This window comes from Zonotrichia albicollis, unplaced genomic scaffold, assembly GCF_047830755.1.
Source record: "Zonotrichia albicollis isolate bZonAlb1 unplaced genomic scaffold, bZonAlb1.hap1 Scaffold_257, whole genome shotgun sequence".
In the NCBI taxonomy this organism is placed as follows: domain Eukaryota; kingdom Metazoa; phylum Chordata; class Aves; order Passeriformes; family Passerellidae; genus Zonotrichia; species Zonotrichia albicollis.
In genome coordinates this window covers 6138068-6151152 of record NW_027428429.1, presented here as the reverse complement: position 1 = coordinate 6151152, position 13085 = coordinate 6138068, and the positions used below count along the sequence as shown (strand labels likewise).

The 13085-nt window shown below is 51.5% G+C and overlaps 1 protein-coding gene across 1 annotated transcript in view; it reads right to left on the bottom strand.

The window, feature by feature from the left end:
- Positions 1 to 4897: 4897 nt before the first annotated feature.
- LOC141727905 (uncharacterized) overlaps positions 4898 to 13085 on the bottom strand; it is a 208396-nt gene continuing 200208 nt past the window's right edge. Inside the window, exons 3-5 of the mRNA XM_074534192.1 lie at positions 10611 to 11202; positions 5216 to 5458; positions 4898 to 4965 (exon numbers count right to left, since the gene is read on the bottom strand). Coding sequence (XP_074390293.1) covers positions 4898 to 4965; positions 5216 to 5458; positions 10611 to 11202 — 903 coding nt within the window. The remainder of the gene's footprint in view (positions 4966 to 5215; positions 5459 to 10610; positions 11203 to 13085) is intronic.

Sequence of the window (13085 nt, the reverse complement as noted above, 5' to 3'; positions counted from 1 at the left end):
TTTCCCAAGATCTTACATACAATACATCTGCACAACCCCAGCACCTCCCATCCCTGCTCTGTATTCAAATGAGGCCATTGGTCCTTCACTCCTGTGCAATTCTTCCCTTGAACTGGGTCAATGGTCTCGAAGTGGGTCAGTGGTCTTTATCAGGTCTCTGTGACCCTCTGGCACCATCCAAGGTCCCCAACTTAGTGATTGATTGACATCAAGCCCAGGTGCTAACCATTGTTCTACTGGTTTCAAGATGTTCTTATACCAGTTCACTTCCTCCACTTCCCTCTAGAAAGATGCTCCTAATGGTAAACAATAGAACAATCAGCTCCAGCTTAAGCATCTCATAGTCATTAACCTATGGTCTGCCTATCTAACTTACATCCTGATCAATGGGAATTGCTTCTAACCCTCAGCTGAAATCTGAACTCTTTAAAATCATGCCTCAGCTATGCCCAGGGAGAAGGGGGCTGAATGAGCTGAGTAAGAACTGTAGGAGAGCTAAGCAGATGTCAGCAATCTGTGCTCTGCTTTAAACTGGGAAGCCAAGAGACAAAAGGCGTTTCCAGGCACCAGCGCAGAGAGCTGCTGGATCAGCCTTTGGCAGGGGCTGGAGGGGTCTGGCTGTGCCTTCAGAGGGAGCTTGCACAGTCAACACCTTATGATGGCAAAGCTCAGGTATGGCTGGTCCTGGAGGTCCCCTTCCACCAATTCCCTCACTTGGGATGTTCCCAGCCTCTGTGGGTTGAGGAGAATTCACGGAAATGGCCTCAGGGTCAAGGAATGAAGTGCAGGGCCAGCCAGGACTAGGGAGCCCAAGGTTCTGGTGGGACTCTCAGCCATGTTTCCTATTTTGTCTGCAGAAGGGAGCTGAAGGAGCCAACTCAAAAGGTCAAGGAGGAGGCAAAAGCCCTAGAGGAGGAAGACAGGAGGAAGGAGGAAGAGATGCTGAAGAAGGGAAAGAAGAGTGTCTCTGTTGGGAAGCAACCTCCAATACCAGCAAAGGGGAAAACCAAGACCCGAGAGAATATGGAAACCGAAATCCCAAAAAAGAAAACCAAAATCCCAGAGAGGAAGGAAACCAAAATCCCAGAGAAGAAGGAAGCCAAAATCTCAGAGAAGAAGGAAGCCAAAGACCCAAAGAAGGGGGAACCCAAAGCCGTCAAGAAGGGGGGAACTGAAATCCCAAAGGACTAAGCTAAGATGGAGAAGAAACCTTTATTCTTTATTCATCCAACTCATTTTACACAGTTTAACACACCTTGTGTGCACCTTTAGTTTGTTCATAGATTTCTTATCAGTTAGTCGATTATTGGTTAATAAAATAGACTTCACTTGAGCATCAAATCTCTCTATTGTATTGTTTACCTCTTCACTGATTCTCATGGGACAAATCCCTTGTTATTGCAGGTGCATTTGTTTTTCACCCTCAGAATAGAATGGTCACAAAGTCTCATTCTCAAAATAGCTTCACATGGGAACTTGTAACTGCTTAGCTGCACTCAGAAGAGATGATAGGCCAGCTATTGATATGGCCGAACAAGGCTTCATGTCAAAAGGCCTTTCTTTTATCATTATTCTACCTGTCTATGACATCTCCCGTGGTGTCCTTGGACCCAAATTGTCACAACTGACCCATGGTTCCATGAGGTTCCCCAGTGTCACCGTGATGTCCTTGGACCCACATTGTCACAACTGACCCAAGGTTCCCTGAGGTTCCCCTGTATCACCATGGTCACTGTCAGAGGCTGGATGAGATCAATGTCCTGAGACACCATGGGATGAGCTGTCACTCAGTCACACAGTGGGGACAGCACTAACCCAGCCCTGATTGCCTGTGCAATCAGAAATCCCACCTGGGGGAGGCTCACAAGGGCCCGGGGGCTTAAAAACATAGAGCACAAGGTGAGCCCCTGGTATGGACTCTGCCTTCTCCTGGGGTTTGTGTCCCACCCACACTGAAACCCTAGGAGCTGTTAGTCATATGTGTGTCTTTCTATAGAGCTTCTGTCATTCTGTCTCTCTCCTTCTTCTCCTTCTAATGCTCTTTATATGGAACATTTTTGGATACCCTAACAGCTTATGTGTTTTAATGTTTCCAGGATAAATGGGCTAAGTAAATGAAGTTACTGCTATGATAAGTGTTTTATGTGTAATTTGATGTTGCATTAAATACTCTTCCAAAGTTCTTGATTTTTTGCACTTTGCCCGTAGAATTTTGTGTCATTTTGACCTCTTACGAATATCTGGCTGGTGTTTTTCCTGTGCACCAAACTCGAGTAAAGGTGGTAGATGAATTGGTGAGTTGGCACACAAACCCCGAACGGAGCTCTGGGTGCGTGGAGAATCGGGGCGGTGTGAGTCGTGCACAATCCCTGCAGTGGGGGGACACGGGTCCCTAGTGGGGTTTAGGGTGACCCGAGTACAGCAGCAGCACTGAGTACACCCAAGAGGGCCCCAGTGCCCAGAGTGGGACGGCGGTGCTGGGGGTTTGGTGTGCCGTGGGTCAGGTAGAAACCATAAACCCACAGGAGGCCCCTGGGGGGACTGGGGTCACAGGGCAGGGCAGGGCTGGGCTCACAGGGCAGGGCAAGGCTGGACCTGCCCCTTCCTCCCCCACACACAAAATGTTTAGAGCCAACAATCTCATCTGGTTTGTCACAACAGGCAATGCTGGAGGTGAAATCCCAATTGTGGCCATGGGCACCTGGCTGAGAAGGACAGTTCTTTTCCATGGGAAGGAAAGCACAGAGCATCAAGGTTTGGAAGGCAGGTAGGTGAGAGCCTCACTAGGCCAAGGTCAGCTAGACATGTCAGTAATAGCAGATTTTGGATTTAGGGAATTTGGAGGTGGAAACGCAATCTCGGCCATGGGCACCTGGAGAAGCAGGACAGTTTTTTCCCATGAGAAGGAGAGCATGGAGGCTTCCCCAGTGTTTTGGGGACAGATGAGAGGTGACCCTTGTGAAACTACTGCCAGCCAGACTTGTCCTGGCAATATTCTGATGGGAAGAATTCCTGGATATAAGGAACTTTGGAGGTGAAATCCCAATTCTGGCCATAGGTGCCTGGAGTAGAAGGACAGTGCTTTTCCATTGGGAAGGAAAGCACAGAGCCCCAGTGTTTCAGCAGCACATGAGAAGTGAACCTCAAGGTGCAATGGTCACCTGGACCAGTCAAGCAGTCCATGGGAAGCCAAACCAGTCAGAGGTGTTCTGTGTTCCCTTGGTTTTATGGGGCTCCATAGTGTCACACTGATGCACTGGATCCATGGGGTCCCACAGTGTCACAGTGCCCCCAGGTGTCAGATGGTCCTACAGTGTCACAATGGTCCCAAGGATTCCATGAGCCCTTGCAGTGTCACAATGGTCTCTGTGGCTCCCCAGGCCCCACAATGTCACGGGACTCCTCTGTTCCATGAGGTCTGCAATGTCACAATGGACCTTTGGACCCTGGGGCTTTGCTGTGTCACAATGGTCTCCTTTGGCTCCACAGTGCCACAATGGACCATTGATGACAGGCCTGCAAGTGAGGACTCCTGGGATGTCACCGTGGAGCCCCCATGAGTGCCTGTGACAGATCGGTGCCTTTGCAGCCCAAGGTCCCCCGGGATGTCACCATGGAATGGCTGTGACTGCCTCTGTCCACACAGCTCTTTACCATCCCCAGAAAGCCCTGGGAGGTCTACATGGAGCCCCTGTCTGTGCCTGTGACATTCCAGCTCTGGAACAGCCTGGAGACTTCTGGAAAGTCACCATGGAACCTCTCTGAGGGCCTGTGACAAATCTGATCCTTAGCAGGCAACCATCACCAGCCTCCTGTTGTTCTGTTCAGTTTCCACGGCAACCATTACCAGGAACCTGTTGCTATGGTCAGTTTCCCTGGCAACCATCACTGGTCCCCTGTTGCTATGGTCAGTTTCTATAGCAACCATCCCCAGCCCCCTGTTGCTATGGTCAGTCCCTCAGCAGCTCCATGGAGACCCCATGCCAGGGGTGGTTGCCATGGACACCAGCTCAGGCCTGCCGCCAGAGCCCATTGCCATGGCAACCATTTGCAGCCCCATCCCCAGGCTCATGGGATCCCAGAACCACAGAATTGGCTGAGCTGGGAGGGACCCATCAGGATCCTCCAGTCCAACTGCTGGCCCTGCCCAGGACACCCCAACAATGCCAGCCTGGGCCTGGCAGTGCTGTCCAAACGCTGCTGCAGCTCAGAGAGCCCTGGAGCTGGGACCCTTTCCTGGGGAGCCTGGGCAGGGCCCCAGCACCCTCTGGGCAAAAACTTTTTCCTGACATCCAACCTGAGCCTGCCCCGACACAGCTGCAGCCGTTTCCTCCGCCCCTGTCTCTGGGCACCAGAGGGAAGAGGTTCCCACAGCCCCAGCCAGGGACCCGCTCCCAAGGCTGTTGCCATGGCCACCAGGGCTGGGACCAGCTGGGATGCTCGGTTTCCACAGGCCAGGGTTCAGGAATGGGATTCCCCAATTTCCTGCTCCCGTTAAAACTGTGATGTCCTCGCTGCCCTCCCACCTCTTGTGGAAAGAACAAAAGGCAAAGATCCCAGGCTGGGATAAGAACAATTTATTGGGAACAGCAACGAGAAAAAGAAAAAATGGAACAGAAACAATTTGGATAACAGAAGGGACTGTTTACAGGGAAAACTCAACAAAAGTCACTGGGTCTTCCTGGCCACAATTTCCCCTTCCTGGAAATTTCACCCTTCTCCTCAGGGAGAGAGAGAGAGTCCATTTCCTGCCCCTGGCAATGACCTGAGGTGGGAGTGAATGTAATGACAGGACCATGGCTGGACCTTCATGTTGTTCTATCCCATATCATGTCATTGGCAGGGACAGGAAAAGGTAATGGTGTCTTGCCAGCATGGATCATGGGAACATAGATCATCAGGGCTCTTTCACAATGTGGATACTCCAATGATTGGAGTTGGGGCAGTGCACAAAATCCTCCTGCACTTGGGGCATTGGAGGCCTCCCCTTACCAGTGCCTCCATTGGTTACTGGTGAAGGCAGAGTTCTGGGTGAAGCTCTTCCCACACTGGGGACACTTGTAGGGCCTCTCCCTGGTGTGGATGTGCCTGTGCCTGGTGAGGGTGGACTTTTGCTGGAAGCCCTTCCCACAGTCAGGGCAGTGGAAGGGCCTCTGCTGTGTGTGAATCTGCTGGTGCTGGAGGAGATTGGAGCTGGTCTGAAACCTCTTCTGACACTGGGGACACTCGTAGGGCCTCTCCCCAGTGTGGATGCGTTGGTGGGTGACGAGTTCTGACCTGTAGCTGAAGCCCTTCCCACACTCGTAGGGCCATTCCCTGGTGTGGATAATCTGGTGCAGGATCAGGATGCTCCTCTGCCTGAATCTCTTCCCACACTCCACGCACTTGTAGCGCTTCTCCCCATCATGAAGCTGCCCATGGACCACCAGCTCTGAGCTCTGGCTGAAGCTCTGTCCACCTTCCTGGCTAAACGAGGGTCTTTCCTCCTCAGAGCACCCTGGGCTGGGTTTGCAGCCCCTCTTCCTGTGGAATCTCTGGGGATTTTCCTCCCCGTTGGATTCCTGTGCTCTGGAGTCACTCATAACAGCCTCTTCCTACAGGTTCTTCCGCAGGGATTTTTCCTCCCTTGTCTCCATCCTCTGCTTCTTGTCTGGAGGAAATAAGACAAGGAGAGGATGGGATTTGCCTCCGTGCCAGAGGGAAGGGGAAGGAGATCCCCCCAGTGCATCCCCGGTAGGACGGCATTGGCACCTAGATTGTCCTGCAGCCGGGGGCCATGTTGGGCAGGGAGATGGAGCAGGAGAGAGGGGGAAATGGGCACTGACTTCCTCCTCACCTGCCCGAGTGTCCTGGGGATCCTTCCTGTTCCTCACAGCCTCCTCCTCCATCTGGCAAAGGTTTGGGGATGGGAAATCCTGTTTTGGGAGAATAACAAGGGATGACCACATTGAGTTTTGTACTGGTTTGAAGGAAAACCTGGGAAAGGGTCTAAACCAAAATTGCAATTCTAAACCAAAATGAAGATCAAGGCAATGATACAGAAACACTGCCTTAAACTGACAGAGTCAGGATATAACCTGACACCCTGTTAGTCAGGGTTGTGGCAGCCGTCCCAATAAATGGTGGCTGCAGTCCTGTGGGAAAGGTGAACGTAGTTCTGTCAGAGCAGTGATCCTGCAGAAAGGTCTGGTCTTCCTCTGAATGTCCAGTGGTGGTTTTGGAGCTCTTATCCTCTGGGAATCCAGTAGGCAAGCTGCTCCTGGTGTTGCAAGCTTCAGCTTATTTCCAGGTAAGAATGCTTGGATCCTCCCCCTGGGCGGAGCATCCCACAATGGGATGATGGAATTTTATCAGTCCTGCAGAGACACTCAATGGTCCATTAGCAGAAGATATCTCCCCTGGAGGGCGTTATCAGGGCTGAGTCATCGAAGAGATAAAGAACACTGCCCCACCTGTTTATAGCAGTTGATGAAGATGGTGATTGAAGACCTGCATTTGGTTACATCTTGCATGGTGTGGTGGTTTGACCAGGAAGGAGTGGGAATTCTGGGAAGCTGTGGTCAAACCAATGAAAGTTTTGGGTTTGAGACTGGCACCTAGTGTAGCCAGTGGGGTTTGGACACACCTCCGAGAATACACAGGAGTTAAAAAGCAGGGCACTGCCCTTGGCACTCTCTCTTGGGACTTCGCAGCGCAGAGGTCAGATCTCTTCCCCCGTCCAGCCTCTGCTGCTGGGCGGGGGGAGGGGCAGCCATGCGGTAGGCCCAGGGCCTGGACAGAGATGGGGGTGAGAAAGCTTTCAAGGATGGAAGGGTGGAGGAGCCCTAAGAGACATCAGGCAGCCATTTCCCCCCCCCCCCCCCCCCCGTCCGCGAGACGGAATGTGATAGCAGCCAGCCCAGGAGGAGGAAGGTGGGGGGAAGGGTGCAGCCCGGCCGGCCGCAGCAGCAGCACGTGTGGGAGTATCATCGTTCTGAGATAGACAGAGACTGAAAACTTTTAACCCTTTCTTTCATGATTGGGGCCTTGCAAAAATGCTAATCCTCCTCGAAGCTGAATAAGAAGGGAGATAAGAGATGAGATGAGACAAGGACCTGGCCCGAAGAACGTGGAGATGATTGGATGGGAAGAGATGATTTGGAGTGGCTTTTTGGCTGGACTTTTCTTGTGGCCATGGACTCAGTTGTTCCTGTGACACAGACTGCATTTAGGGGGAGGCAGTGCCTCAAAACCAGGAGGGTTCTTCGTGAGGACCCCCCGGCCCCAGGGGGTTGGAAAAATATGGGGGGGACAGATGTCCCAAAGCAGAGACTGTGCCTTTTTGGAGTGAGACAAGGTATCCTTAAAAGACAACCCTAAAAGCAGCTCTGATCCATGCACAGTGGTGAGAGCACTGGGCATGGAAGGAAGATGTCACAAGCGGCAAAAGGACTTTTTCCAGGCGGTGCCGAAGTGACAGGGAAGCACACGAGGTTTCAGTGTGTTTCCAGGGGAAGCCTATGGAACAAGAAGGACTCCTTTCCTCTTCATGAACTGCAGTTTGAGTATACTAAAGTGTGGGGCCAAGGCTGGGCAGTTGATGATTTGGGAGAATGTATCGGATTGGGAAAGTCAGGTAGTGGGGAGGGGGGAAAGTGGTTTTTTTGTAAGGTTTTCAATTCTTTTTTTTTTTCCTTTTTCCTTATGGTCTTTCTCTATTTTCCTGTAGTTTAGGTAATAAAGTGTTCTTTATGTTTAAGTTAGAGCCTGTTTTGCTTATTCCTGGTCACATCTCACAGCAGACACCAGGGTGAGGCATTTTCATGGGGGGGCACTGGCTCTGTGCCAGGCTCAAACCATGACACATGGCAACCTGAAACAGTGGGGTGATCCCTGCTCAGGGGGTGAACACCACCCCCCTTACCCAAACTGGTTCAGATGTAAAACCCCCACCCTGAGAAGGGCACACACACAGGGGACAATGTCACACTTGACCCACTCCAGGGGAGGTCTCTGTCCCTTGTCACTCCCTTGCCATGCCCCGCTTTCTTCTTTCTTTTAACTCTCTCTACCTCACATTTACTGTTCAATAAAATCCACATTAGATTTGGTCTCCTTAGCACCTTAATTGGGGCAGAGGCATCTCTCTAGTAAGTTTTTTAACCAGATTGAGACATTATTTTGGTGCAGTGAGTTCAGGGCACTGTTCCCTGACCCCAAGTGCCTTTGACAACAGCACGGTTCCCTCCTCTGAGGTGGGTGTGGTTCTCTCTGGAAGAACTCTTGGAACTTGGACACAGCTTCCTCTGAGTTACTTCTGGAAGAACTGATGAGGAAAATGGCTGTTGTAGGTCTGGATTGTAAAGAAAATATTTTGTTTTCCTTCCATGAAAAGTTTGTTAAAATCACTGGAGGGGAGGGAGCAAATTATACCAGCAAGATTGAAAAGGTTCGTTCACTCCAACATGAAAAACACAAGGCTGCTAAAAATCCCAGAAGAAGCCCAGCTCATATACCTAAATTCCCAAATACCTCCAGCCAGGGGTCTCCGGGAGGATTCTTTTGAGGAGCGTTCAGAACCGGCAGATCCCGGACTTGAGCCCCGGATATCTCCAGGTTCCCTAAGAGGAGCTTTTTCTGGGGGAGAGGAGCCGCGATCGCCCCTCGGGAGGGTCCCGGGGGGTCCACGTGGGGATGGCTCGGTACCGACAGGGTGGGACATTGGTTTTGGGGATCCCCGTGAGAACCGGGGCTGTGGAACGGGGGACCCCCGGGGCGGGAAGAGGGGAAGGGGTGATACCGGAGCTGGGGGACCCCCGGCAGCCCGGAGATGAGGCAGGGACGGGACCCCCTGACCCTGACCCTGACAGGGGCGTCCTGGGGTGACTTCATGATGCTCCTACCCCCAATGGTCTGTTTAGCCCAGAAATGAGTTCTGCACCTTTAAGGCTGGTTCTGAGAGAGAAGGGGAGGAGGAAGAAGCTGCAGTTTGTTTTTAGAAACTGCACTCACTTCTCCACATTCTGGCTTCTGGATGGACAGACAGCAGGACAGAGCTCTCCTTTGCTTATAATCAGTTTTTAAGTCTCTGAGGCAGACAAGTACCCTGGACTTTGATTTTTCTTTTTCTTTGGAGCTGTTTAAACCTGCTCTGGACTGAACAACCAGAGTACCACCAGCAGCTCTTCCCTGAGGCCCACGGGGATAAGTCTGGGCCAAGGCAATTCCAGCACTGGTCAGACTGATAAGAGACTGATAATAGACTGATAAGAGACTGATAAGCCACTGATAAGCCACTGATAAGGCACTGATAAGACGCTGAGTGCCCAAAGCTACAACCCAAGGAGGGACTTTTGGAGTTTGCGATCTATTTTGGAGAAGCAGGAAGTTTTATTGCTTAATATTGTTCAATTTTTGTGCTGGTGAATGCTTTGCCTGTAAAATAAAGCTTTTTTAGACTTTTCTTCCTAGAAATATTTTCCCAGACTGGCTGAGGGTGGGGCTGCTGAATCGGCATTCTAGAGGAAACTCCTTTTGGAGGGTTTCAACCAAATTTGCCCTAAACCAGGACAGGGTGGTGGAAAGAAGGGGGAACCCCAAGTGACTGGATTGATGGGAGGCTGGAGAGGGGGACCTTGGGACCCCAGAATCTCCCAGAATCCAAAAGCAGGACCCTGGAGAGGAGGGATCCCCAGGACCGATGGAATCCCCACCGGCCGTGAGATGAGGGACCAACCATAACCCAAGAGGGATGAGACTGGAAATGGGAAACTCCCGGTGGCTTTTTGATTCACTCTTGATTTTTGGACATCTGGTGACTTCTAGAAATGGACGTGGGTTGGAGGAGTCAACAACCCAAGGCATTCACACCTTGTTTTTCTCCAAAAAAGGATTTTCCCCAAACCTTCCCACCGTGACATCCTCCCTGTCCCACTCTGGGTGAGCTCAGTCCCAAACCTGACCCTGATCCTGGTCTCAATTTCACTCCACATTTAGACACACTCACAGTTCTGTATTTTATCTCATCCCAGTCCCATACTCATCTATCCCAACACCAGCCCTAAAATTCAATCTGATTCAATCCCAGATTGAATCCCAATCTCAGCCCCAACTCCAACCCAGCCCCAATTCCAGCCGCTTCCTAAATCCTCAGCCCCAAACCAAATTCCAGGTTCAGCTCTTCTGGGGGTTTGGGGGTGTCTCTGTCCCTCTGACCCCGATGATGTTTGGGTGGGGTCACAGCAGGGCTGAGAGGGACAGAGACCCCCCCGGCCTCCCCCCTCTTGGAAAGGACACCCTTCTTCTCAGGGAGAGAGAGAGTCCCTGTCCTGCCCCTGGCAATAACTTGAGGTGAGAGTGAATGTAATGACAGGGCCATGGAAAGACCCTCATGTTCTTCAGGTCTACACCATGTCATTGACAGGGGAAGGTATTGGGGCAGTTTTCTTCCCAGCATGGATCATAGAGAACATGGATCACCCGCACTCTTCCAAACATTAGACCTCCATTGGGGATGAAGCTGGACCAGTTCACAAAGCTCCTCCTGCAGCTGGAGCACTCGCAGGGCTTCCCTTAGTGGCACCTCCGTTGGTGTTTGGTCAAGTGAGAGCTGGTGGTGAAGCTCTTACCACACTGGGGACACTCATAGGGTCTCTCCCCAGTGTGGATGCGCCTGTGGGTGATGAGGGTGGAGTTTTGCTTGAAGCCCTTCCCACACTCAGGGCAGCGGAAGGGCCTCTCATCTGTGTGAATCCGCTCATGCAGGAGGAGATTGGAGCTGCTCTGAAACCTCTTCCCACAGGTTGGGCACTCGTAGGGCCTGTCCCCAGTGTGGATGCGCCTGTGCCTGATGAGGTGGGAGTTTTGCTTGAAGCCCTTCCCACACTCAGGGCAGAGGAAGGGCCTCTCCCCAGTGTGAATCTGCTGGTGCTGGAGGAGACTGGAGCTGGTCTGAAACCTCTTCTGACACTGGGGACACTCGTAGGGCCTCTCCCCAGTGTGGATGCGTTGGTGGGCGACGAGTTCTGACCTGTAGCTGAAGCCCTTCCCACACTCCCCACACTCGTAGGCCCATTCCCCGGTGTGGATGCGTTGGTGGCGGATCAGGCTGCTCCTCTGCCTGAAGCTCTTCCCACACTCCACGCACTTGTGGGGCTTCTCCCCACAATGAAGCTGCTCATGGACCACCAGCTCTGAGCTCTGGCTGAAGCTCTGTCCACCTTCCTGGCTAAACGAGGGTCTTTCCTCCTCAGAGCACCCCAGACTGGGTTTGCAGCCCCTCTTCCTGTGGAATCTCTGGGGAGTTTCCTCCCCGTTGGATTCCTGTGCCCAGGAGTCACTCATCATGGCCTCTTCCTTGACATTCTGCTGTGGGGATTTTTCCTCCCTGGTCCCAATCCTCAGCTTATTGTCTGGGGGAGGAAAGACAAGGAGAGGATGGGATTTGCCTCCGTGCCAGAGGGAAGGGGAAGGAGATCCCCCCAGTGCATCTCCGGTAGGATGGTGTTGGCAGCAGGGTTGTCCTGCAGCCGGGGGCCATGCTGGCCTGGGAGATGGAGCAGGAGAGAGGGGGAAATGGGCACTGACTTCCTCCTCACGGGCCTGGGTGTCCTGGGGATCCTTCTTGTTCCTCACAGCCTCCTTTTCCATCTGGCAAAGGTTTGGGGATGGGAAATCCTGTTTTGGGAGAATAACAAGGGATGACCACATTGAGTTTTGTACTGGTTTGAAGGAAAACCTGGGAAAGGGTCTAAACCAAAATTGCAATTCTAAACCAAAGTGAAGATCAAGGCAATGATACAGAAACCCTGCCTTAAACTGACAGAGTCAGGATATAACCTGACACCCTGTTGGTCAGGATGGTGGCTGCAGTTCTATTAAATTGTGGCTGCAGTCCTGTGGGAGAGGTGAACGTGATTCTGTCAGAGCAGTGATCCTGCAGAAAGGTCTTGTCTTCCTCTGAAGGTCCAGTGGTGGTTATGGAGCTCTTGTCCTCTGGCAATCCAGTAGGCAAGCTGCTCCTGGTTATAGCAAGGCTCAGCTTATATCCAGGCAGGAATGCTTAGATCCTCCCCCTGGGCGGAGCATCCCACAATGGGATGATGGAATTTTATCAGTCCTGCAGTGACACTCAATGGCCCATTAGCAGAAGATATCTCCCCTGGAGGGCATTATCAGGGCTGAGTCCTGGAAGAAATAAAGAACACTGCCCCACCTGTTTATAGCAGTTGATGAAGGTGGGGATTGAAAACATGCATTTGGTTACATCTTGCATGGCAACCTGAAACAGTGGGGTGATCCCTGCTCAGGGGGGTGAACACCACCCCCCTTACCCAAACTGGCTCAGCTGTAAAACCCCCACACACAGGGGACAATATCACACTTGCCCTGCTCCAGGGGAGGTCTCTGTCCCTTGTCACTCATCTTTTCTCTTTCTTTCCATCACTCTACCTCACATTTACTGTTCAATAAAATCCATTTTGGATTTGGTATCGTTAGCACCTTAATTGGGGAAGAGGAATCTCTCTAACAATTTGCATAACCAGACTGTGACATTATTTTTGCACAGAGTGTTTAGGTGCTGTTCTCTGACCCCAAGTGCCTTTGACAACAGCATGGCTCATTCCACTCCCTAGGTTGTGGTTCTTTCTGGAAGATCTCTTGGAAACTTGGACACCGTCCCTCCTTCCTCCTGGGGAGCTTATGGAGCTTATAAAAGTGTTTTCTCTTTATGGGAGAAATGATGAGGAAAATGGCTTTTATGGGTGGCCAGTGTAAAGAAAATAATTTGCTGTCTTTCCGTATAAAGTTGTTAAAATCACTGGAGGAAATGGAGCAAATGTTACCAGCAAGACTGACAAGGTTCAGTCACCCCACGGTGAGGAACACAAGGCGGCTAAAAGTCCCAGAAGAAGTCCAGCTCAAGTAGATAAATTTCCGAATAAGTCCTGAATTCCCAGGATTGGGGTCTTTATCAAATGTGACAATCATTTTTCTCTTTATCCCTGTCACCTTTGTGACTGCCACACAGAGCTTTCCATTCCTTTTAATAATCTGTATTGGGCCAAATTTCCACTTTCCTGTTATTGGAACCTGCCAGCAGCTGA